The sequence below is a fragment of the Vanessa tameamea genome, chromosome 2 (assembly GCF_037043105.1).
Source record: "Vanessa tameamea isolate UH-Manoa-2023 chromosome 2, ilVanTame1 primary haplotype, whole genome shotgun sequence".
Taxonomy (NCBI): Eukaryota; Metazoa; Arthropoda; class Insecta; order Lepidoptera; family Nymphalidae; genus Vanessa; species Vanessa tameamea.
Window position 1 is genome coordinate 7,216,387 of NC_087310.1, and position 26,528 is coordinate 7,242,914.

Consider the following 26,528-nt stretch of genomic DNA (forward strand, 5'->3'; position numbering starts at 1 on the left):
TTTTACTTAAAAATTCAATTTATTGTTTATAACAAAAATTGAGAGTTAAAGATGTTGAAATTATTCGTTTGTCACGAAACGTTGTTTAACAACTAATATATTATTTATTTAAAACAATTTTTATGACTTTTATCAATTGAGTATTACGCCATCTATTATCACTAAGTTGAACTTATGTACGGCAATAAAAAATATTTGTTTCTAGATTCATACCATTGATGCGCGAGTTATATGTATATACGCTAGATGGCGCTAAACCATCAGTGTGAATAAGCTTTTAGTCATATAAGTTTTGCTGTGTAACTGCTTTTTTAAATTTTACTGTCTTGTCTGGGGGGCCCGTATGCCGTCGCATGGCTGGTAGCTACACCTCCTCGTCCTGTGCTGAAAGCGTTGGCAATTGCAGTAGCACCATTAGGAGTACCACCACCTGATCTTCCACCGTAGCCGAAGAACATTGGGAAATAAGCTCCTGTTGGCATCCTAGGAGGATATTCTTCACCTTCTTCTTCATCATCATCGACTGGGCGCTTAACCTGCTTCCTTTTAGTGACACGTTTTTTCGGAGACGGTAATGCTTTAGGCACCTCTTCTGTTTCAGGCTCCGTCAACTCAGGCGTGATAACAGATTTCAGTGTCGTTGTAACTTGTTCTGTTTTTTCGGTTGGTTCAGCGATTTCCGTAGCTTCGGTGATAACCGGCAGTTCTGGTATTACAGCGGGCTGTTCAGAAAGTACAGCAGGCTGTTCGGGCAATGGTTCGGATTGTTCAGGTACTTGTGGGTAGTAGACTTCATTCTGCTGTGGGGGGTAATTGAACTCTGGTTGTGTTTGACGCCTCCTGTCCGGTAAATAGTATTGGCTGGTTTGTGGTTGATACTGTTCCTCGGGCTTGAACATGAAAGCAGCCATACCGGCTCCAATCGCCCTTGGATTATAATACGGGTTGTAGTAGCGGCTTAACGCCATGCCTCCACGGGAGCTGTCGATGGAACCGTAAGAAACTGTGAAAAAAATCGAGTTATACAAATGTGCATATGAGAGAGCTAAATATCTGACCAAATATTTAAAAAATATAGATTTTTTGTGACGAAAACCTTAGGGCTGTTATCTGCCATATTAACTAAACTGTTGTTATGATTCTTATCATTATGAGATGGCTAATCAACCTGTTATATTTTATTGATTTCAGTTATTTTTCTGAACGCACAAATTATTAACCAATAGGTAACTTTAATGTACAACTATTTTTAATTCAACTCACTTGAGTCCACATTTCCGTAATAGGGATAGGGATATCCTTTCGCTTCCAACAAAGCACTTGCAAAGACGAAGAACACGCAAAGTATCTTCATTTTTCACTGATTTACACTTGAATTCCCTTTGTGACTCGAAGGGTGCTGTGCGGTATAATGCTGTCGAGCTATTGTTGGTAAGGAGCAGACGGCGCGTTATATAGTCCAGTCTGGCTAGCCTAATTGGGATTCATGGCACGCTGGTTAGCTTGCGCCCGCGCATGCTACAATCGTCATTTTACACGATTCGGCAGTGTTCTCCAACCGTTATGGGAAACTGGACATCCTAGAGACGGCGAATGCTCGACACGTCTTCTATTTGGTGAAACATTGAACTTATTGTTTTGTTTACGTGCCGATGACACGTTTTTGCAGTTTCATTCCGATATTTTTTCCTCAAATCAGTATAATTTGGAAAAAATATTCTCTAAAAACGTGTCTTTGGTGTAACATTACTGAATTCCAGAAACTTTTGACGATAAAAAATAAAGGATCTATTTATTCGTGGCATAAACAGAGTAAATTTTACAATCCTTTTGAGTGACCTGAACTGAGACTGGTTTTACTAAATATTTATGTGTTTATATGTGTGTTTGTGTGAGAAGATTTTTAGAGAATATAGTAAAATGATAATAAATAAATATGTGAAAGGATTTAACAGTTTAAACAAAAGTTTATGAAACGTACATTACTAAATATGTCACAGATAAAATAAATATGTCCGAGTAACATATTTATTTGAAACCAGTTGGCATTATACCTCCAGACAGTCATTACATTACCGGGTGGGCTATCCGGGCGCCGGCGGGCTGTCTTCCTATCTAATAAATACGATTACGGTTACTTATTGTAATAAAACACAACCATACTCTGTAATCATTGTCCATTTTGTTTTTCCATAAGTTTATTTTAATTTTAAAATAGTATTTTTTTTTACAATTGTAAAAGTTTATAAAACAGGACGTATAAATATGTATAAAACTGTTGTTAAATTTCAATTATAATAAAACCATTTTCGTTTAACGTACAAAAATATTACAAAGAATTGGCGATGAAACATTCAAGTTTTCATTTGTCTGCGTATGACACGCAGCACGCATGTTTGCATAAATAGTTACTGGAATTAAAGTATATGTTTTTTTACGTTCCTACAATGTTCTACTCGTAATACGCTTATATAATTATTATTTTAACATTTTTAATTTATCATACTTTTATCTAACAATTAACACGAGAATATGTTATTAGTATTTGACATTTAACTTTATGTATTGTGTTGGTAAGAAAATAAATGGATATGAAACAATTATAAATAATTTTGACTTACTCGCTTTGACTGACTACAAAAATAAAAAAACACTTTTTAAAGTACTGATAAAATTATAAACGTTTTATTTAAAGGTTAGGTAACAGGCGTTTGAAATAGCGGCCCTTAGGATCTTGTATATGTTTAATATAAAACTTTAAAGTTATCTGTGCTTACATTAAAAGTATTAGTTTTATGCTAATTGTAAATGCTGCATAAGAAAAAAAAATCTAAGTTTGTCACTTGATTTTAATGGTAAACAAGTTTAATAACAATTTGTATATTAAATGTGAGTAGGACTTTCTGAAAGCAACACTAATGAAACAGCGCCAACTTACAAACTCTCATTCTAAGTTTCACCGTCTTAGGTGATGATTTTCAAAAAAACTTTTGTCATATGTTAGGAGTTAAAGAACTCCTAATCATAAGCCGAAACAACGATTCTCATACCTCTGGCTTTATACAAGCAAATTTCTATATAAATTTTCATCGACAATTGAACCTCCTTAAGAATTGAGTTTTGAAAAATACTTAATTTTTATCTGCGTTTCATAAGGAATTCCTGTGCCAAATTCTATCTCGTTAGACCTACGGGTTAGCTGTGAAACATTGTGCACTGTTCAACTTTACCTACAGTAGATTTTTTCTACAAAATAAAAAAAACCGTCTAAATCGATATCACAATTACAATCATCAGTGATGTCACGGAAAATAAATACACGAAAAATATGCATAAACAATTCTGTTCTTTCAGTCACTTAAAAAATGCAAATCAAGAGAATGAAATATTACATTTACAATAGAAAATAAATTATGTTAAATATTTACTCGATAAGGCTTTGTTCAGACCCGTCTTTGTGGGTATCATTTTACCAATTAGTCTACCGTGCAACGTGTTACATTAAATATATTGAGATGACATAAACATATTTGATTCTATAAGATGATATCAAATGAAAAAAAAAAACAAAAAATCACAATTTATATAAAAATATATTCGTCTTATTATGTAAGTAATTAATATTTGTATTGATTAGTTATAAACATTCAGTTAAAATAAATCGAGCCGAACTTAATATGTGAAAGCATTTTTTGCTTATATTATTTAAAATAAAATAAAAATAAAACCTTGTTTATCTAACTAATGACCCGCCCATTGCACGGTTGCACCGTTCTAAGTCGGGGCTGATCTAATAAAAAATAAATGTAGAAATGCGCCTATTAAGAAAATATTTAATCCGTATATTTATTTTATAAAATTTATTTATTTATTCGTTTTTAAATGGGAAATATGAATTTTAATTTATTTGTGAAACAATGATTAAAATACGTCGCGGATTGAAGTTTTAAAATTGAATAATTTGCTAGTCCGACCACCCGTTTCTTAGGGAATGATCTTTTTCTTCGCAAATAATTTGTAATGTAAAAGACAATTTTAATCTTTATTAAATACCCAAGGTAACTAAAATATTTATCTAAATAAAGATCAATAATTAATTTGTTAAAATTGATTCCCAAATAATCTATATTATTTTAGTAATTTGTTATTGATAAAAATATACATATTATATGTGTAACCTAGAAGAAGAATACCAAAATTTTAGTGAATTAGGTTAAAATCAATTACGAATCAATCACGAAATTTTAAAATACATTGCTTAAACAAAAGATCATATCAGGGTATCAGGTCTGTTTAAGTAAATCAACTACGTGGCTTGTCAAGAGTTCATTCATGACGATTTATTGCGCTAGCGCCCCTGCGCCAGCGCCTTGCACCTTTCTTAGAAACTTTACGATAAAAGCGCGCAGAAATCCTAATGACTAAGGAAATTCTTATTGTTTGTTGTCAGGCTTCGAATAAGCTGTATTTTTTAATATAGCTTACTTTATGGTCTTATATGTATGTATTTTATAGTTTTTTTAAATCTAACAACTCAGCGAATTGAATATTGAGTTATAGTAACATAACCGCTGAAAATTATTTCTAGCATCAAATAGTTGGTATTGTATCAGGTTTTGTATTTGTTTTTACTATTCATAACATCTAGAGGTCTACTACAAAAGATAATTCCATGAGAAAATTGGATCAGAGCTCCAAAGACTATGCTTTATACTAAACATTAGCTTTTTATAAGAAACGTTTTTGTCTACAATAGGGACTGTAACGGAAAGTTGAACTTTTTTTCTTTTTCTTATAATGAAAGATTTAGTATCATCAAAGAAACCTAATGATGAACTTTTAAAATTGAGAAGTAGAAAATGAAGCCACAATCGATTACGATCGTTCAATGAGAATGTATTTGAAGACAAGTACTTCAGAGCACACCGAAATTTTACTTTAGCCTAATCTCGCCGACATGTATCTATTACTAAATGAATGAGGTACGTCACTTTATTTTTAACTTACATATACAATTTGATTGTTATTTCAAACACGAAACTGCTACCTAGCTCTGATACGATCCTTTTCTACCGCCGCGATAGCATCGCTGCCCACGGCATAAAGTGCCTCTAAGTGGTTATAACAGTCAAATTTGCGAGTTTGCACGTACCGTACTTGTTACCGGAAACATTTATATGACCACCTGGTAACTTGACTCATCCATGATTGTATCTCGTAAGATGTTTATTGGGATCACGTAGGATTGGTTTGATTTATTATAATGCGTATGCAGTCTTTTTATAAAGACATTGTACTTAGTGAATTCGCTACGAAAGCGAGGTCTATGCCCTTTTTCCTCTATGCGAAATATTTCAAGTTCACTTATAAACGTTTAAGTATTTAATTTTAATTATAGTTTTATTTAAACTTTTAAATAAATTTATCTCCACAAAATCAAAATTAGCAACTATTGTACTGGAAGAACACTTCCATGCCAATAGCTGGAATAGTTCGATACTCTTAAGTTACAAATAATTTGATAATATGTGGTGTGTGTTAGATTAATGGGCAATTGCAATCACAGACATTTAACAACTATTTCAGTGGAAACGCACTTAACAATATTGTATTCGTTTATTTATATTTATGTAAGACTTAAGAAAATAAAAGCATTTATGAATTAAAAAATATATTTATATATATACAAAGGTACAAATTAAAAAATATATATATAATAATATTTTTATTACGTTTATTTTATATTCCAAAATATCACCTCAGCAATTTAAAATAATAAATCGTCTCTATTACCTGAATCCCTAGTTCAACAACGAAGTGGAGTGAGTTCCGACTCAACAAGAGTTAAAATTTGACTGAATATCACTTGCAATAAATCCATATAAAAACTAGCTCAAGAAATAACACATAGCCTTAATACAAAATACTGGAAACAAGTTGTGGACATTGATATTCCAAGAATAATGCAAGTCGATCGATCGTCTCGTAACAATAGGAAACAAAGGATAAACAATAGTAGGATTTCTTTATAGAGGGCAAAAGAGTCGCGACTTGATGCCATTGTAACGTTTGCAATGCATATCATTTAGTTTCAATCGGTTACATATTCAGTAAAATAATACAAATTCCACAAAAAAAGAACATTTTGTAAATAAAAATACGGATCAGAATTTAAATTACACTTTAAAGAATAGTTTCAATTTATTACTTTACTTACCTATTTTGTATTTTAACTTAACTTTAATTTGTAGTTTTATCTCAGTAATGTTTATAAAAAATGTTTATCAATAATTGCAATAATCTCCTAAACAATAAACACAGTATCACATAACTTATAATCAAAAGCTTCTGATTTGGCATCATATTACACATCAATCCTAGCGATTGCCAACAGCCTCACAATCAGAGCATATATATTTAAAATTATCAAACGGTTCCGAGAATTGCATGCATATAGTTACCTTGGTAGACATTCAGCCTGCGCTTCGCCTGTCAGATCGACCGATACAACATCAAGATAGTCTGATAACAGCAAAAGAGGTGCAGTGCAAGGACCTCTTTGAACCACCGTTAGCTTTGTTCTACTGCTCGTACCCTAGTCTGTGATCTATGTTTTGAAAGTCAATACTGTTATCAAAGTTTGAAATCGAAGATTCAAACAGCTTTGCTGGCGATATAGATCCTAATTGCCAACGTTGTGTAGACGGAGTTTTTGATTAAAATGTGTGAGAAATATCGTATGCGTATTTTGGGTATGTAAGATTATACTTTTTAATATATTTTATGAAAAAATTTAGACTTAAACGAAATAAAATTAAAATGGAAACGAAACAAAATATTTAGAGTATATTTTATGTGTAAGGTAAACTTATTAAGTACGAGCTGTACGTGACTTGTGCGAATATCTGGTTGTTAAAAGAATATGAAGCCATTGTCCTTAACTTATAATTTTCTAATGAAATTACGTCAGGATCGTGCTCTCTCCATGGCTGCGGCGTGACAGACGGTATTGAATGCTATTCACAGATCCAAATACGCAAGTATTCCATATTCAAACAAAAATTGACGTCAAAATATGAATTGCATCGAACGATTTTGTACGTGTTGCGATATTTCTATAAATATATATTAAAGGTGAACTTTGCTAGATTTATTAACGCTATAGATATGTTAAACGTCTAATAAGGTGATCAAGTAAAAGTTAACTCATCTAAGAGTATCAAGAACTCATTAATGTCCATTAGGTACAAATGAAACGAAAATTTACGATTACACATTTTTGGGCATGTATTCCGAATATTATTATAATTTTGTGTTATTATTACACCTACCACGTGTTCTAGCGGACGAATCAGACGTTTTCCTGTTCTTTGTACTCTATATGTTCATTACCATATACTTGCTATGGAGACGTGCCTAAGTTCACGATCGATATTGTTATTATTTGCTTCTAGATCACTACGTGGATCGCGTAGTAAGACTTCTATTCAATTTTTATCGGTTATCGTCTGGAGTATTTTTTGTGTTTTGTTTAATTTTTTGCATCGACTTTGACAAGATCCGTGCCATGTTTAGCAATGTCAATCTTTGTTATGATTTATGACTGCATTACTTCAGAATCCTACGAATATAAATAATCTATTAGAATTCTAAAATTCGGAAGTAGGAAAATTAAAATAGTTTTCAGATTACGGAAATGCTAGTATACTACTAATTACTATACTTACTTAAGACGTAAGACCTACCTATGTGCGTTGCAACTAGGTTACATCTAGGTCTGAAGCAAAAATGAAAGTGAATTAATTCAAGCTGACGATATTTTAAACTAAATTAAGGAAATCAATGTTTTTTTTAATTTGTACCATAAAAATATATAGTGAAATGACCGAATAGTATTCTAAGGACCTATTGGCAGCAGAATAGTGTTCTATAGTAAATCTTTGATTAGTTATTTTGTTACGTTTGTATAACTTTACCTTTTTATGAAAACTTTCGTTGATATTTATAATATTCTAACCTCAGGTGTTTTTAATGTTTTTTTTTTTTTATTCAACTATAATTACATATATGTTACATATATTGTAAATTTTTAAAAGAAACCAATTCAACTAAAACTGTTTATGTTAGTCACTTAAGAGTGAAATTGAAAGAAAATTCCATGTCGGAAAAGCTGAAAGGAAAGACATTATCATTATAGTATGGTCATGTAATACGAAAATAGTAGTCAAAGTGAATTGTGAAGTGAAGTGAAAGAAATTTACTTTATTAATATAGTGCACAAGACTAATAAATATGGGCACGCTCTCAGCAGCTTTGCATGCATTCGCAAGAGTGTCAAACTCCGGGCTGCTACTTCGAATTTGTTGCCAGATAAATCTATGACCTGTAATTAAACGATATGAACTTTTCGAAGCTTAGACCAAGGATATAGAAAAAAAATCGTATTCAATGAAGAATATTTGATCTGAATGTGGATACAGTAGAACGCCGATTAACCGAATCGCCATTTATCCGATCGGTTCTGAGCGAAATAAGAAATAAGAAATTAAAACCAAGTAATTTTTGTTTTGTGCTGTTGTAACAAATTGGAACTCGCTGGAGTCCAGATATATAACAATTGTTATGGTTGTAGAACTGTGTTTGTTAAACTTAATAAAGTTTATTCTATGTGTGATAGTTCGTTTTACTTTATTACCAGTTTATGTCCGATTATCCGAATTTTCGATTATCCGATCCCGGTCCCAATTAATTTGGATAATCGGCGATCTACTGTATTTATAAAATGAGGACGAAATAAATGAATAACAATTGTATATTTATATCACTTCTAACAATATTGTTGTCTTTGGATTGACACCTATTTATAAGTATAGAAATATTATTTCTGTGCCAAGAGTAGTACCATATCAACATACATGCATAATTTATAGCAATAATAATATGGAAGAAATAAATGATATCGTCACTGATGATATTATGAAGATTGAATACACTGTGTTTTTTATTTATATGTGGGATACATATAAATAAAATCGGTTCATAACAGGCTAGTGAAAGACGATGGACGTGGCAAATTGTAATTATAGCTATGCTAGCTTAACTATAAATACAATTTGCCTTCAACTTGCTTAGAATTAAACAATATACATTTATTCTGGACAAAGCATAACTGTCCAGGAGAAATACAGTAACTCTTATTTATTTACAAAAAAAAAAAAATCTATCACGTAGCGTCCCGATTGACATATTATGCGAGTATTTTCAGAAATACCGCGGCTCTTTGCGTCGGAGCAGATAAAGTACCTTTTTATTTGACAAGACGGTTATCACGACAATGATTTCTGTCACTTACATACGTACACAGACTGTATATTATGAAGATATTCTGCTTTTAATATTCCTAACATCTTTTAAAGCAATATAGACGATTTAAATATGTGCTTTGGCCGGTTAAAGAACAAATTGTTATGATGCAAATTGACATCAGTTGCATGTCGATTATTTTTACTTTTTGGGTATTTTAAAGATTTTAAAGCATACGAACTTTTGTAGTTAAAAAATTTATTTATTTTTTATTTAAAAATATAAACATATATTTTACGTGATATTTTTATGTGTTTAGTTGAAAAAACACATTATATAATTATTGTTTATGGCTAATAAAATATTCAACGTCGCTGATTCACTGTCTGTCAATGATTCTGTTGTGACGTATTTTACATCGGTTATATAATGCATAGTAATGACTTCCGTAGGATTTTGTTCTCAGACCAAAAAAATAAAACCTCGGGAATACCAGGACGGAAACTGTGATTCACGAACTGATTCATCGTCTTACTTTTAGAATTCCGTAAATACCTATTTGGTCTTCGCGATTCAAATTTCTTAAAGTATGCACTTGGTCATCTAAGAATTTAGCTGATTATGTTTCTGTGCCTATAATGTATAAATGGCGTTTTTATTAATACGAAATAGTTCTTTTTTTATATTTCATACATACATATATAACATTAGTATATATAAATATAAATCGGTCAAAACTTCTTTAAGTTAAAATGGCGTTTGAACGTGCGTATTTATAATTCAGTAATATTTTTTAAATACAATAGAAAATGACAAGTTACGTGGTGTATCAATATCATACGAAAATAGTAATTATTCTAGCACCTGCCTTATATAAAAAAACGACTTTAATTTTATATAATAATCCATTAATTAGGCAAAATAAATAAACACTTGATTTATTTATTTTATTTATTTAATTCTCGAGTCCACAACAAAAGATACACACTAAATACATATTCTTAGAATTAAACAATATAAGGATAACAAGTTGTGTGCTCTTTCAATTATAGGAGACCGCAGCATGCACTAAATAATAATTTAAATACAATTAAGATAAAAAGTGAAGAAAAAAAAATATATACGTAGCAGTAAAAAACAAATATACTTTAGTAACTTAAAAATTAAGTATAGCTTATTAATTAAACATTTTTTTGTGTTAGGTTAAGAATTTAGTTAGACACACTCTGAATTTGGACAAACTCTAACGATGAATATCGAGGTCATTATTATTTCTAGAAAGTATGTTATATTGTCTACAGAGCCTTGGAACAGCAGCGTTATGGCCTAAGTTTGATTGAAATGTAGGAATATTAAATAAGTTATATGCTTTTATACGGGGCATACGAGAAGGAGCATTAACTTGAATCTTTTGCAACAGATTACTACAATCTAGGACTCCATGTATTATTTTGTGCAGAAATATAAGATCTCTGATATGTCTACGATTTATAAAAGAGGTCATGTGATAATATTTAAGTCTGTCTTTATAACTCGTGATGAAGAGAGATGGTAAAGAAAGCGTTTTTGAACTTGTTCTAATCTATTTATGTAGACATCATACTGTGGATTCCATATAATGCTATTGTATTCCAGTATGGGAAGAAATAGAGTCATGAATATTTTAATTTTGGTAGAAATATTCTTGAAGTCCTTCATATTACGGAGTATAAAACCAAGAATTTTAAATCCCTTAGATACAATATTAAATATATGTGTGTCGTATCTCAGTTTAGAATCTAAAGTAACTCCAAGGTCTCGTATACAATGCAATGGTAAAATTTGTTGTTTGTTAATATAATATTTGTTTGGCTCAGCCTTTATATTGCGGGTAAACGGTACGTAGTGACAGTTTTTTTATATTAAGCATCATATTGTTAGCGCAACACCAAATCTCCAATCTGTTAATGTCTTCTTGCAATTTATTTACATCAGCGTTTGTAATTATAGGCATCATTAATTTTAGATCATCGGCAAATAAGAAATAGCTTGCGTGGTGAAAACATGTAGTGATGTCATTAATAAATACGTTAAAAAGAATTGGTCCGAGATGTGAGCCCTGTGAAACGCCTGACACCACTTCAAAGATATCAGAACAATGACCACTGATGACAAAAGTTCTATTCTGCAAATATGATTTAAACCAATTGAGAAGCGCTCCACCAACACCAAATTGTGATAGTTTATGTATTAAAAGCAAGTGGTCAACTTTGTCGAAAGCTTTGCTGAAATCTGCGTATATTATATCAACAGGTATTCGTTTATCAACATTTTCGGATAAAGCGGAAGTAAAACACAATAAGTTAGTAGTAGTGGATCTAGACTTTATAAAACCGTGTTGGTGGGGGGTGATTTGATGTTTCAGATACCATGATAATCTTTCAATGATCATCTTTTCAAAAACTTTGCCTAATGTTGAAAGTAACGAGATTGGTCTGTAATTACAAACAAGATGCTTTTCGCCAGATTTAAATATCGGGAGCACCAAAGCTTCTTTCCAATGGTCTGGAAATACTCCATCTTTTAAATAAAGATTAAATATTAAAGTGACAGGTAAGGCATAAAAAGGTAGCGCTTTAGCACATCTTTTTATAAAGACCGGTAGAAGATTATCACTACCTGCCCCCTTGCGTTCATCAAGTGTTTTAAGAGATTTATAAACTTCTAGTGTACTAAATGAAAAATCGCAAAGAAAATTTGATGAAGTGTTAATACTGTTAGATGTATTTATGTTTTTATCGGACTTTGAAAATACTTGTCCAAAGTTTTCAGTAAACAAATTACACATTTCTTTACCGTCAGAGGTGACTTTATTGTCAAGTTGCATTTTGGCTGGATAAGAACTACTGCCTTTTCTTTTAGCTTTGATAAACGACCAAAAAACTAGGGTTAGAACGAATAGATTTTTCAAGCTTTGCTATATACTCATTATAACAATTAACAGATAATTTATGGCAAATGTCGCGAAGTCTGTCAAAGTATAAGCAGTCAAGGGGATTGTTAAATTTTTTTATCTTACGATGGTGTTTATATTTTTCTTTAAAAAGACGAATCAGATTTAGAGAATACCAAGTGGGATATTTTGAGTTTCGTAGTCTTTTCATGGGTACGCATTTTTTAATTATTTCTCTTAGAGACTTGTAAAAGTAGTCTAACATTTGATTAACCGATGGACACTTCTGAAGTTCATGCTCAGTTTCATTTTTTAATGGTGGGGGTAAATAGATAGCGCATATATTTAAATATTCGATTGTTTTACATGAAGTTTTAATTTCAATGCTTACCCAAAGATCCTCACACGTGCTTTCGTATTCGGGACGTCTTACCGATTTAAGGTGTTTTGAAACTGCAATGAGGACTCCTCCGCCTTCTTTACGCATATTATATGAACTGGTTTGCGATCCCTCCTATAAACGATATATCTGTCGTCGAAGAGTTCCGAATCATAGACGCTACTGTTAAGCCAAGTCTCCGTAAGTACAATTACATCATAGTTAATAAGAAGACATTGATATAAAAATTCTTAGTTTTAGTTTTTAATACGCGTAAATTTTGATAATAAAAATTAAGATTATCGAATTTAAAAGCTAATAAACCATACTAACGTGCAAAAAAATAATAAGAAAATATAAAATTAAAACCTCAACTAGAAAATTGAATTTAACATTTCTTTACTATTAACAAATAAACTACGGGTAGTTTCGCTTTTTCTCATGAAAACTCTTCCGTTGCGTACCCAGACAAATCTATATCCGATGTCTTTTGCCCTAATCCTAGCAGCTGCATGTATAACTTTATTATGAGCAGAAAGGTATTCCATTAAATATATAGGTTGTTTTTTATCTACGGCGATTCCGATGTGACTGGTATTAAGTTTATTCTTAGCATTTACTCTATTGAAATTTATAGCAGCTGCAAGGTATCCATCACGAAGACGAGAACTAGAAAATTTTACAACAATCGATCGCGGTCGTTTGCTTTCGGTATCTTTCTTAGCAATTCTAGTGCAATGAAGAATGTCAGCATCTTTTAAATCATATTTAACTATTTTACTCAGTTGCAATACTGTACTTATTAGGTTTTCCGATTTACTTTCGGGAACATTTTGCAGTTCAATATTACAAGTTACAAGTTTACAACCTTGAATGTCATTAACTCGTACTGGTCATTAAAGAAGTTAAGGGATTGTTGAAAGCTTGATAATATATCGTTCATCTTAGTAAACTGTTCCGTCACTACTTCTTTAAGAGCATTCTTTATTTCCTGTTTAATTATATCTCTCACTGTGTTGATTGAAATTTGCGTATCGTTATCAGCATCACTAATTAAATCTTGAGTTTGGCTTACAGAAATTTTGTTTCGCAATGTTACATTAGAGTTATTCAACGAGGTTGTGACGTTCGAATCATCTTTGCCTTTTTTGGTAACAGGTATATTTTGGTACCTTTGGATTGTTTATTAATACAATCGGGACATTCATGGATTTTGAGATATAGTATTAATTTCATACTTATTGCGTTCTATTACATACTTGCAAGTAACTAATGAACTCTATTGCAACGAATATAAAAAGTATCTAATTACTAATTTATGTCTTCTCAGGTACTACTCGATTAAGATGCGCAGTGCGACATCAGAATTTTTATTGTTGTACGATGAAATAAATTCCACAAGAGCAGCTGCAGATCATGATATTTGAATATAAATCCTATGCGAGGTCGTGTCTAAATTCCGTTTCAAAAAAATAGTTCTCTTTCAAGTACTGTACTATAAATCTTGAAAAGACAATGGGTTTGCGGATCGGTCAATTAGGTTATGAATATTTCATTGATTTTTTACATAATTTAGTTAAAATGCGCAGGTGTTCTTACGTATTTTGCATGTATATCAGTAATTATAATTAAATAAAACACACGATTCGTGTATATGTGATACAAATAATGATTGTTACAATAAAACAGCTTGGCGCCGTCACGTCTTTTTAAAGATCAGCAACTTACGTCAAATTAGATCACTGTGCTATTTGTTATACAATATATACAGACTTTTTGGATATATTAAGAAATAGGAGTTTCTTAATGTTAACAGCACGAAGACAAGTGGGCAAGAGAGCGGAAAGACATCGGTACAGTGAGAAGTTAAAACCATTCCTATTGCAATTATATAAGTTCACTCATTCTTCACCTACCGCAAGGAACTACATAGATCCCTTTATCATTTATAACACAAAGTATCATTTATAACACACAGTTTTTATTTGAAAATGTTCGTAATATGTAAATAATGCATATGCTTAAGTAATGTAATTATGTTTTTATAATCCAAGGTATTAATAACCAGTCATACCTAATTTCAATTATATATAAAAGTATCGTGTGCTATCTAATAAATTCGCACATTTACAAAAAAAAACATTTTTGTAGTCTCTATGTAGTCACATTGTATTTAGAATTACAAAATTTTTCACCTGTCTCTTCCATTATAATAAATAATAAAATATGTAAAATGTATAGGTATATGTTTGGTATTAACATATTAATATTAACTTTATAAGCTTCAATATAAAGTAATTTATATCAGACAAACAGTAAGTAAGCATTCTCCCTGCAACACTTCCTTTATTTACCCTTATGTTAAGCCTAATCTATCGATAGGGTAATTTTATGACTGATCATCAACATAAACTCGAATCAATATACCTATTTTATTAAGATCAACTTCGGCTGCGCCGGGACGACGACTTTTGCATACAAATAGATATAAATTTATAAATCGCGTTTAAGCTTAGGCATGTAATTAATATAAAGGCTATAGATTCCAAATCTTGTCGCTGCCATGATGCATATTTTATTAGTGTTTACGGAAGTTTGAAGTTTTACGAATATATATTTTAAATATAATTTTATAGATACAATTTACGCGAACCTCCATTACGACAAACGTTTGTTTGTTTGCTAAATTTGATTAAAGTTAAATATTCTGTCTTTTCGACAGCTCTGCGCCACTACAATAGGAACTATAGTCATCTCAGAATATAATATCGATCATTACTCGATGAATAACGTATTGCAAGTAAGTGAAACTAGAATATTTAATAGAAAATATTACTTTATATTTTGTGTTTTATTAGCAACTAGCTGTACCCGCTTTAGCCGCTTGAAATTTACAAAACTGAACAGCACACAAACTCTAATCCCCATTTTACCATCTAACTCGCTTTAGCGCTTTAAGCGTAAGAGGTAACAGACAGAATTACTTTCGCATTTGTAATATTAATTGGGTTTTCTTCATAATTTGGGCCTTAATATTTTTTGTTGTTGACTGTGTATATTTTCTTACTTTTTATACAAATGACACTTTAAATGATGGTGAATAATATCTAATTATTTGGAGTATATTATATTTTCAATGAATAGCTAAGAAGTTTTTATCAGAATAATCTTCTTGTTTTAGTTGTTTATTTTGTCAATATTGTTTTTTTTTTATTATTGTTACTTTAGTGTCTGTGACACCTGTATCTTAAAAGAACCTGACCTTATTCTTATACTAGAAGCCAGGATAACTTCGTACGGGTAAATTCATACAAAGCTACTTAAAAATCATGGGCCATTTAGTTGAAATTTAAAAAATTCAATACATAGTCCATAATCGTACGTATAGTTTCAGAGATCTCATTATGAGATCCTACGATACGATATAGATTATAAGTCCACAAAATACAAAAAGGTATAACAGAGACAGTTTTATTGTTTACATACAGTATAATGAAGTGTTTTTTACATATATACACTTTTGTATTAATCATTTCTTAAGATAGGTTAGTTGACAAATGTCCTATTTCCGAAGTCGGAACCATATATAAATAATTTGATGTGTTGTGCTTCGGTAAGAAGCGTGAGGCAGTGTCATAACAGGAACATGAGACATATTATCATCTAAATTCAGCTGGTAATACATTGATTATTGGATGTATAGATTTTTTAAGTATTTTATTATGTCATTGTTGGTTAGCAAAACCAGGTGGCTTTGCATGTTTCTTCCTATTAAAAAAAAAAGAAAAATTTAATACAAAAAAAAGAATTTACATGCACGCGCATGCACTAGCGACTAATCTACAGTACAGTTCACTCTTGCACGTGTAATAGATTTTTCTTACAATCATCAGAACGTGTCTCATCGACGTCGTTAAATCGGTGATAAAGCGAATTCGTTTCAAACTTTGCCGAGGAATGGATGGAAAAATTGGCATAACAACAAATCAATGACATCTTTTGCATGAAAATCGTGTAATAAGTTCTCCGAAGCTGTAACCGTATTCTAGGCATACGTATGAAATAAGTAATCGTTGATGGTGCGCGCGCGCCTCTAACGGTGGTGATCCTTCCAGCTTGCCGACTGATTGTATTCAAATATGGCGTGATTCTTATTTATACAGCGCGTCCTTTTTGTATTCATTAATAATTAATTAATATAAAATTTATTTATAATTTTTAATAATACAATAACAACGTAGCAGTAGTCAAGCAATGCAATGTTGGTAATATTATCTCTATCTATCTATATATATTGCATACGATTATTTCTTAAATTATTAAACCGAATCTAATAATTATTATTTAGAAAGGCACGTTATCTAGAAATATAATAGGCATTTTTTATTTCAGTAATAATAAGATTTCAGACTGAGATATGTCGTATATGTAAAAAAGCCGAGCCCTTTTTATTTCCGTGCGCGTATATACATATATACTATGTATTATATACCTACTCTTATATCACAAATTGAATTCCACACGGACGAAGCACAACATAATACACTTTTAATGGAATCTATGAAATAAAACTTTTACTACCTGTGTTCTGTCGCTTTTAAATTAATATTATTGATCAGACTTTACTTAAGGAGAGCAGATTTTACTTAAGAACGTGGTGAGAGAAGAAAAAAATAAATATTTTAAATAAAAAAGTACGCTATGTCCAACGCTGCCTGAATATTTTGGCGTATAAAGCAATACTTCACACAGATTTATTTACGTGAAAATCCATCCTGTATATCCGAATGAGTGCGTAGTACATTATTCGCAGCGCGTGCGCATCTCATTGTCGTGTCTGCGCGCGTCTCGCTCTATGAATACCATTACTGGATTTGGCACTTTTTTAATCTATCATATATGCCGACTACACATGTAAGAGTTTGAAAAAATAAATGATTTTAGTTTAAAATTCTTACATAATCATTGAATAAGAAAAACATTATGTTTACGTATTTATTAAAAAAAGAAAAAACAAATATTTTATTTCAAATAATGTTACATTCAAATTAAACTTTAAATAAGTCTGTTAATTTTATGAGTGATTTACATTTTTTTTTCTGTTTTCTAAGCGGAGTAAGAGGAAAACACAGAAATGTTATATCTCTTATTAACCTACCAACTGACGAAATATAAACAAGTAAGTATCAAACATATGTTTATATTCATAGTTGGAATTAAATGAAACTTTAACAATATATAAAGATAAGTTAGTAAGAACAAAATACACACTGTAGACTGTTGCCTATTTTTTTTTTGTGATTAGCTTTATTATAAATTCCTACATTTGCACAAGTAACCATTGTGGAATTGGGATATGGCATAGTGTGGCCCAAAAATCAACTACGCTTAGATTTAAATAATAAAATTATTTTAATTTTCAAAATCTGAAAACTGAATTCTGAATTGCGTATCATAAAGACATGATAACTTATTATTAATAATAAAAAAAATACTGTAGTCTCAGAGTATTTACTAGGGAAGTTTTTGATTATTTTTTGTACATTATTATTTTTATTATTTATTTTATTTTTTTGGATATTAAAAACAATTGAAATAAATAGTAAAACTAATATAAATAAATATGTCAAGTATTCTCGATTCTCGGTAGATTTTTTTATTTATATTGGAGTATTAATTAATAGGATACCAAGGAAACCTTCTGCTTTTTAGCGGAATATATTATTTTAATATTTCAAAATTTCCATCGTAATGGATACGCGATGCAACCGCTTCTGTAAAACTTTTCACTCCAAATAAAGGGCACAAGGAGTGTGTAGTGAGTGAGTTTCACTTTAAAATATTATTTTTCGTATTCTTCTTTTTTGTATTTCATTGCATATTTTGCTTAATTTATTTTCTTTTTTATAGTAATAATCACAGTTTGCACCATTTAGGACTATAATAAATATTACTTTTATCTAATAAATTGTAAATGTTATAGTAATGTATATTTTCAGTTTTATTTTATTTTAATCTTCATTGAAGGGAAATATCCTTACGATAAATAATAAATATATATTATAATATATATCTGACATTATTACAGAGAAAAAAATAAAAGGAGTTTAACTCTTAAATTTATTTATTTTATGTTAGGTTGAATGCGTAATGGAAATTGTATGACGGGTTGAAAACTTGGCCTGAAGGGAGGGCGGTGGCTGGTCCAAACCAATTACAGAGCGATGGTATAGAGATGCAATGATCTTAATAGGCAGATTACCTTTAGGCACACGCTCGATGGTTTTAACATAAATAAAATTTAAGTCTGCTCAATGATGCGGTTGCAAAATTGGCAAAAAGTGTGGAGGTCTATATACTATATTCGAACCATAATAAGAAAAAAATAAAATAAATAACATTTAATAGCAAATTGACGCGATAACATTGGTCGAGAGCTTGATTAATCTATGATATTCACTATGGATTTGCGAAAAGATAGCGTTGTGAACGTCGACAAAACTGCTGTCGAAATATTGGAAGTAAAATTAAAGTAGTTAGGCAAGTGTAAATGAATATATAAAGATATATTCATCATAAACTCTCAGTAGTGCACAATATAGCCGGGCTATTAGCAAATCACATGAAATACGTAAATCTAAGGTTTGTTGATCTTTATTCCTATTTCGATTGGAATAGGCTTTATATACTAGTGGGTTGATTTGGACTACGATCCATAATGATTAAAATGATAAATTGATGATTGATCTTAAAAATATTTTTCCCCTTAATCAAATTGCTATCATCTATTACAAACATTTCTTCTTGTGTACTTGACTAGTTAGAAAATTACATTATAATGATAATGTTAATCGGTTAATAAATTTTCGTTTCCGCGACTCGGGCGCCATCTTGCAAGTTAGTTCTAGCGTCAGTCCTCGCTTGACGATTACCGGATTGACTCTTGATATGAAGAACTGATTCCACCACAACCTCTTCTACCACTTGCTTGTTGTTTTCTGTAAAATATAAGTTAATAATGTTAAAATGATTTATTTATACGGTATTAAGATCTGGTAAGGTTTTGACAGAACGGTATAAATTACTTATTTTAAATCAAAATTTATTATCTCCCTTTCTTGTTTGGTATAATTTGATATATAGTATACGGTAGAAAAGTCAGTAATTGGTAGAGATAGTTTATTAACAAGCGTATTTTAAGGTAACATCAAATAAGTGAAGATATTAATCTGCAAACCTTCATGCTTCATATCTATATTAGCACAGTACGAGAACTGCATCAACTATTTATATGATCTAAAACTCGCACTACATGTTACCTTTTGTTGCTTTTATGTTTAGCGATCGATAGACTCTTGGCGCCATTTATTTTTAGAATAACTAACTTTGCATTCTTCACACATACAACTGTGCTACTTCTGCTTATAGAAAAAAAAGAAATACCTCAGAGAATTCTACTCGCTGTAATATTAAATATGAGGTTAAATAATAGGTACGAAAAGTTTTGATTATATATTATTTCTTGACATTTTGGTTGAAATTGGATAGTAGACGAACTACAGTTAAAAACTAAGTTTTAAATTGAGGTTTGTATTTACCGAATGAGCTATGAGTCAGTTGTGACAGCGATATAATATGATGCAAATGACTCATTATGACAAGTTACGATTGTTATGTTACTTGGCGTCCGTTACACATTGTGCATAAGTTAAATGTCTATGATGTCTCCATGGTCGATTTTAGCCACAACTGCCGTACTCTAGGAATGCTAGCTCTAATTGCGCGGAACAATTAGTGAATCTGAGTGCGTAAAAACAAGTGCACTCTTATAATCCGATGAGGCGACAAATACGACCCGCCCAGAAAGGGTTCAGGAGCAGGACCGACTTGGACAGGTTTACGTATTTACCGATCCATAAGTGTATAGACATTGCTAACTTCTAAACTCGGAGTTACTACAGCGAATATTTTGTCAGAAAAAACCTAATCGCTTTTTAATGGCCAGACTTGCCGATCAAACCTTGGTTCTCGGAATATAAGCTTGTCACTAGACCAATGAGCAATATCATACGTATGAAAAATGCATTTGAAATGCAGTTTAAATTCTTATTGTTTTGTCATTGCGCTTTTTTAAATCAACGGCTTTGGACGTCTGACCTTTGACATATGTTTGCGTATTATACTTTCAAGGTAATTTTTTTTTATCACTTTGTTATCTTTTTGTATTAATAATATGCATATTTATTTTAAAGTAATTAAAATCATATAGCAGATAATATTAAAAGATAAATTTCGTAATTTTTTAAATTGTAATTTAACAGTAAGTATGTAAAATAATTGCGACGGTTTAAACATCAGTAAAGTTTAATAACGGTTAGCAATAATCTCAAATTATATTAATGAATAATTTTGTTATTTGCTTAATGTTTTATTAAAATCATTTTTTTATTATACTACATCAATTTTAGTATTAATCATATATAGGTATACATTTTTGTGTGAGAATAAAATAGATATCCATTCCTTTGTCTTTGAGTTTGCTAAAAAGAAAAAATCTTATGACGTAAAATATAGAAAAACTTATCGTGAATCAATTTTGACATTTCAAATTTAGAATATAAATGTATACAACACGACACTGATATTGGAGAATTAATGTTTATCAATAAATTTAGTTATTGAATTAAAAGTTACCACTTACGTAGCATAATGAATTATTTATGTAATGGTTGTAAGTCGTTACGTCACAATCTTTACCACGCAATACACTCGCGTATAATATTCAATTATTTTGCCATATTTATACAAAACGATTTCAATTAATAACAACAGACTTGCACAAACGTTATTCAGAATAATTAAAATGATTACTTAGTATTTTTTGTGCGGCTAAGCAGCAGTTAGCAGATTTTTCTGATGAATCTCAATAACGAAATAAAACTTATTTGGTAACCAAATTTAAATCGTCGAATATGAGTTCGATTAGTGCATTGTATAAATGCCATGGCCGTATTTAGTCAATAAATATTGTCTATCAATTTCTACTTTGTATGTGTTGATATAAAATACAAAATAACTGTTGCTACATACCATTGTTACCGAATTGAAGCTTAGATTGCGGTGCAGCGGACACGAAGACGACGTAGAGAAGGAATATCACAAATAGGAGACGCATGGTGAGTGGTGTTTTGAGTTAGTTGTTACGCGGGCGATTCTGTAGCGACTCGGCTGTGGACAGCGAGCGATTGTCAACAGTCTCACCTGCGTGCAATCTAGGACGCGGTGGGTGATTCTAGATTTTATTTAAATATCTTATATTATTATTTGTCTAGCGTTGTATATATCATAGTATTAAATGAATATATAAATATTAAAATGTAAATTGATACATGTAGCTACACAAGTATGTGCTTTTTTAAATATACCTGTAACAATTGATAGTGGATTTATAAATAAATAAGTAAATATAATAAAATATTTGTCTGTTCTTTACTTCTTTAACTTTAAAATAATTACTTATATGTTAGTTATGTTCGACATATAAATAGTTTTGTATTATTTTTTTTCATTTATTGGTAGATATGTCTTGTTCATGCGTTGTCTCATTTTTATTTAGTTACAATGTATATTTATGTTTTACCAGAAAATATATAAGTACTAGAATGATTTATTTTAATATTAGAGAATTGTCCACCCGATTGCATAAGTTGAAGAGGTGGGTGAGAACTTGAGAAGCGAGTGCGGGTCGCCTGGCCGCTTCGGTTATCGTGCGAACGAGCTAAGCGATTGAATAAACGTGTAAAGGTTTCATACGTACATATGTATATACAAATTGTTAGCCTTGTACCTCATAAGTTTGTCGAGTTGGCTGCCTACTTCCATATTAGAAAATTTTATATAATTACATTTTTATCAATTTTTGTCTGTCTGTCTGTTTATTCCGGCTAATCTCTGGAACGGCTGGACCGATTTTGACGAGACTGTCACTAGCAGAAAGCTGATGTAATAAGGGGTAACTTAGGCTACAACAATAACTTTTTTGTAAAATTCAAACACGCACGAAGTCGCGGGTACAGGTAGTCTTAAATAATTTATTTATAATTCTTACGGCCTAAGAAATTCTTCAAATATATCATTTATCATTGAGAATCTTTAACTATTGATTAATAACTTATTAAATGAAATCGCTTTTTCTTAAGCAGCGTGTGACAAGAACATAACCAGATATTAGTACTCAGGAGGCGTAAACTTATTCACTAGAAGTAATTAGCCTTATTAGTAATGGAGGCATATTGGCATATAAACTTGTCAATACAACTTCTGCATATGAACTAAATAAATAAGTCAATAAGAAATGGAATTTATTAATATAAACAAAAAAAAAAAACAAAATATTAAAAATTATAAAGAGATTTCCGTACAGTAACACTCATTTAAAAAATAAATCATTGATAATTTACTGCTTATTTTAATTTTTGAATAAAATTAACCTAAGATTATAAGTAAAGATCCTCACATTTATTTATTTTATTAAAAATCGTAAATAACAGTATTTTTAAATGTATTTATACTTTACCATTCAACGCATGAATATAATACAGAAAAAAAATGCTTAGAACTAATTATTGTGTAGAACGTGGAATTTTTAAGGTCTTAAGCCATTTCTTTCAAACAACCATATCTAAAGGGAATTTTTAACATGACCGGGGAGGTAGTGAAGCATTAACGTCACCTACAAATATGTACAAACTAAAACTTAACACATACACGCATAAAATTGACCTTAAATATTACTATTTACTATTTAGAGTACTGATAATTTCCAAGTTTTATATTCACAACAACAATGAAGAACAATTCTTCGAATAAGAAGGAGCATTAGGATTAAATTACGCACAGTACAAAAAATAATGCAAATTTCAGCAATAGCGTAGCCTTTTGACCCACAGGAGTTGACTTGAAGTTTTAAACAAAATTTTGGTACGTGGTATTTGGTGACATTTTCAAGTCATTCGAGCTTATTTAATTGGCCCTAAATTAAGATATCATACATCTGCATTCAAAATATTAACGGTGTGAATGTTTGCTAACATAATTTTAATAGGAGTTGGTAAAACATAAATTTAGTTCAAAAATGGGTTAAAAGTTGGATAGAGCCAAGTCCTTTTAGAATATAAATTTGGCGGCACGTAATTGTTGAACATATCCTTGTGTATCCACTCTAAACTCCCAGGATAGTTGAAATTTCTTGATGGTCCGCTAAAAGGGTCGTTCATTGGCCACATGATTGGATTAAACGGATTAGCCCACGGATTTGCATTTGACCCAATATTTCCAGATTTGGCTGAAGATGAAACAGCTACACCCCCTGGATAAAAGTTTATAGAACCTTCGGCTATATTACCATCAGAATCTTTCCTCCAATTTATATTATTTGGGGCCAAGTTTGCCATATTTTCATTAGATTCCATATTTCGCTTTAAAGTTTTTTCATCTTTTACTGCAAATGGTATTTTATTATTAACGGAAGGGAAGAACTGAATACCCCGAACTGAGGATACTCGGCCGTTTCTTGACAATATTCCAGCGGCACTGGCAACACCCACCATACCATATCTTGGCGCTATTGGTATTTCACTTTTATAAATATACGGCTCAGTTCCATCGAATTTATCTGTTAAAAGAATAAATTAATTAGATTTAATTAAATTATATCATTCTTCATTGCGTCAAACTTAAGTTTGAATGATGATATAATGTTTGTTCAGTCACGGTATAAAAAGATAATGAATAATAATATATTAAAATGTATATTGTTTTTTTTTATATTAAAATAATTGAAATTGAAAAGATTTATTAATTGATTTGAATAATGCATATTATGCTTGTTTAAAATAAAAACAAAAAAATATTATTTTAATATAATATTGTACGAAATAAAATACCTTATGTTTATCGAATACTTTTTAACACAAGCTCTTTGAGAAACATATAGAAATAATATAATCAAGTCGAGATGTGATCTTTCTGTGAAATGGGTTGACCCAAATATTTTCTAATATTAAAATAAATAATAATACCTGCATAAATATTTCCAATTACAAATATAGAATACAGAAACACTTTTGAAATGGGAGACATGGTGTGAAGCGAAACTCGAAATGCAACGGTTATACCAACGTCATGCTATATATTCCGACAGAAATTACATGTTTACCATCGCCGTTTTATGAACGGGACTTAATAACTTTTAGTTGACTTCAATCTGCATAATTGATTTGATATAAATCTCATTCAGTTTAAATGCGAGAAATGTTCAATTGATACATTGTAACCTATACTTCGGATTGTAATAAGATATAATAACACCATCAAGGTGGCCGTTTCCTTGTGGTGTTACTAATCTATTCGTGATGAGTGTATTGAATGTTCAATGATTGTTGTTTTTGCCTCATCTTTGCAAGCTTCTTTGAACTATAACAGTACTTTTATTGCTTCAAGATTTAAGGCTGTTCCTAATATGATAGAATCATAAATCTGACGGGGACTATCGTTTAATATATTATTATATCGGTAAAGTTAAATTCAACTTACGGTAACTTTGGTAAGGTTCTAAATATACCGATTATTTGAAAATGTCTTGAACAATTTAGATATTTTCAACTTTTTTATTAAGTTAGGGCCTTTTAGATAGGATGTTTTTCCTTTAATAAATTCTATCGTTAATAAAAACTATGTTTTAATAACAATAACATGAGACATAACGTTATCTCGGCACACGAAAGTTATTAATAAAGTATTTTATATAGCATTAAAAATTCCCTAAAGTAATATAACGAAAAATAAAAATAAAGGTGTGTGTGTGTGATCAAAGTATTACATTTCTTTTTAAAAAACTTTGGAATAAATAATGTTGAAATAATGTCTACGTCACCATGGCGATATCATATAGATAGACATATATGTGTTATTAATAGATACATACTAAAATCTTTTTTTATTATGTTAGTTATTACGGTTTATTCAAATTTTGTGCAATCAAACAAGGATATAAAAAGAAATATTTTGTTTAATGTAACGGTTCTTTAAGTTAATTAATAGAAAATAAAATATACTCGTGGTTTTATCCAGATTTGCCTGAAAATTCGTTTAATACAAAAAAATAAAAACTATTTTTTTTTACATTTAATGACAATAATTTAATTTGCTAATATTAAGGAATAACTTATATTACCATTTATCCTTCCAATCATTTAAGCTTAATTGGACGGGTAATTTAATAGCTTGTGCTAGGAGTGGGGACGACAATAGCCCAAGCGGTCAGGATCGATCCTGTGCCCTTTTATATCGCTAGACGGCCCCTAAACCTTTGCGCTATTGGCGCTTAAATTTATTAATAGCAGTGTGTGCAAAATTATAGACACAATCGTTTGGATGGAACTTGGATTTACTTGGTTGTAGGACTTTGTGCAAGCCCGTCTTGGTAGATATCGCCCACTCATCAGATATTCTATTGCCAAACAATAGTACTCAGTATTGTTGTATATCGGTTTGAAAGGTAAGTGAACCAGTGTAACTCTGTAGTTACACTGGCTCATTTGTGCATATGCACAAAGGACATAACGTCTTAGTTCCCAAGGTTGGTGGCACATTGGAGATAAGGTATGGTTAATATTTCTTGACTATGAGTGGTGGACCACTTACCATCAGGTACATTTGTTCGTCCACCAACCTATATCATAAAAAAACTGGTTTAAAATTTTGTTAGAAGATCCACACACACTAATAGTTTATGATAAAAGCTTTGTATGATTATATTTTCAAGTTCTTTTCCAGAAAAGTAACGATACATACATTAAATACTACATACAATAAAACGTCACTAGTATATAATTCGACTATTATTATTGACTA

General features: G+C 30.7%; 2 protein-coding genes and 1 long non-coding RNA gene across 3 annotated transcripts; all 3 read right to left on the bottom strand.

Moving 5' to 3' along the window:
* On the bottom strand, positions 1 to 1,426 carry LOC113401383 (uncharacterized). Its single transcript, XM_026641284.2, has 2 exons — positions 1,264 to 1,426; positions 1 to 1,003 (listed from the first exon to the last, which is right to left on the bottom strand). Exons 1-2 carry the CDS (start codon positions 1,352 to 1,354, stop codon positions 312 to 314), a joined length of 783 nt encoding a protein of 260 aa, XP_026497069.2. The 5' UTR covers positions 1,355 to 1,426; the 3' UTR covers positions 1 to 311.
* Positions 1,427 to 19,398: 17,972 nt separating this feature from the next.
* On the bottom strand, positions 19,399 to 21,931 carry LOC135193602 (uncharacterized). The gene is made up of 2 exons (XR_010309317.1): positions 21,705 to 21,931; positions 19,399 to 19,612 (listed from the first exon to the last, which is right to left on the bottom strand). It is a non-coding gene; the product is annotated as an uncharacterized LOC135193602 (long non-coding RNA).
* A 1,226-nt stretch (positions 21,932 to 23,157) lies between these two features.
* On the bottom strand, positions 23,158 to 24,904 carry LOC113401402 (uncharacterized). The gene is made up of 2 exons (XM_026641311.2): positions 24,695 to 24,904; positions 23,158 to 24,288 (listed from the first exon to the last, which is right to left on the bottom strand). Exons 1-2 carry the CDS (start codon positions 24,753 to 24,755, stop codon positions 23,738 to 23,740), a joined length of 612 nt encoding a protein of 203 aa, XP_026497096.2. The 5' UTR covers positions 24,756 to 24,904; the 3' UTR covers positions 23,158 to 23,737.
* Between the last annotated feature and the right edge of the window lie 1,624 nt (positions 24,905 to 26,528).

What these genes read in the sequence shown, in the direction of transcription:
- LOC113401402 (XM_026641311.2), bottom strand. Translation starts at nt 24,755, where the DNA reads ATGTCTCCCATTTCAAAAGTGTTTCTGTATTCTATATTTGTAATTGGA. An exon ending in AATTGGAAATATTTATGCAG is followed by an intron (nt 24,289 to 24,694) that starts GTATTATTATTT and finishes TTCTTTTAACAG; the next exon opens with ATAAATTCGATGGAACTGAG.
- LOC113401383 (XM_026641284.2), bottom strand. Translation starts at nt 1,354, where the DNA reads ATGAAGATACTTTGCGTGTTCTTCGTCTTTGCAAGTGCTTTGTTGGAA. An exon ending in TTACGGAAATGTGGACTCAA is followed by an intron (nt 1,004 to 1,263) that starts GTGAGTTGAATT and finishes TTTTTTTCACAG; the next exon opens with TTTCTTACGGTTCCATCGAC.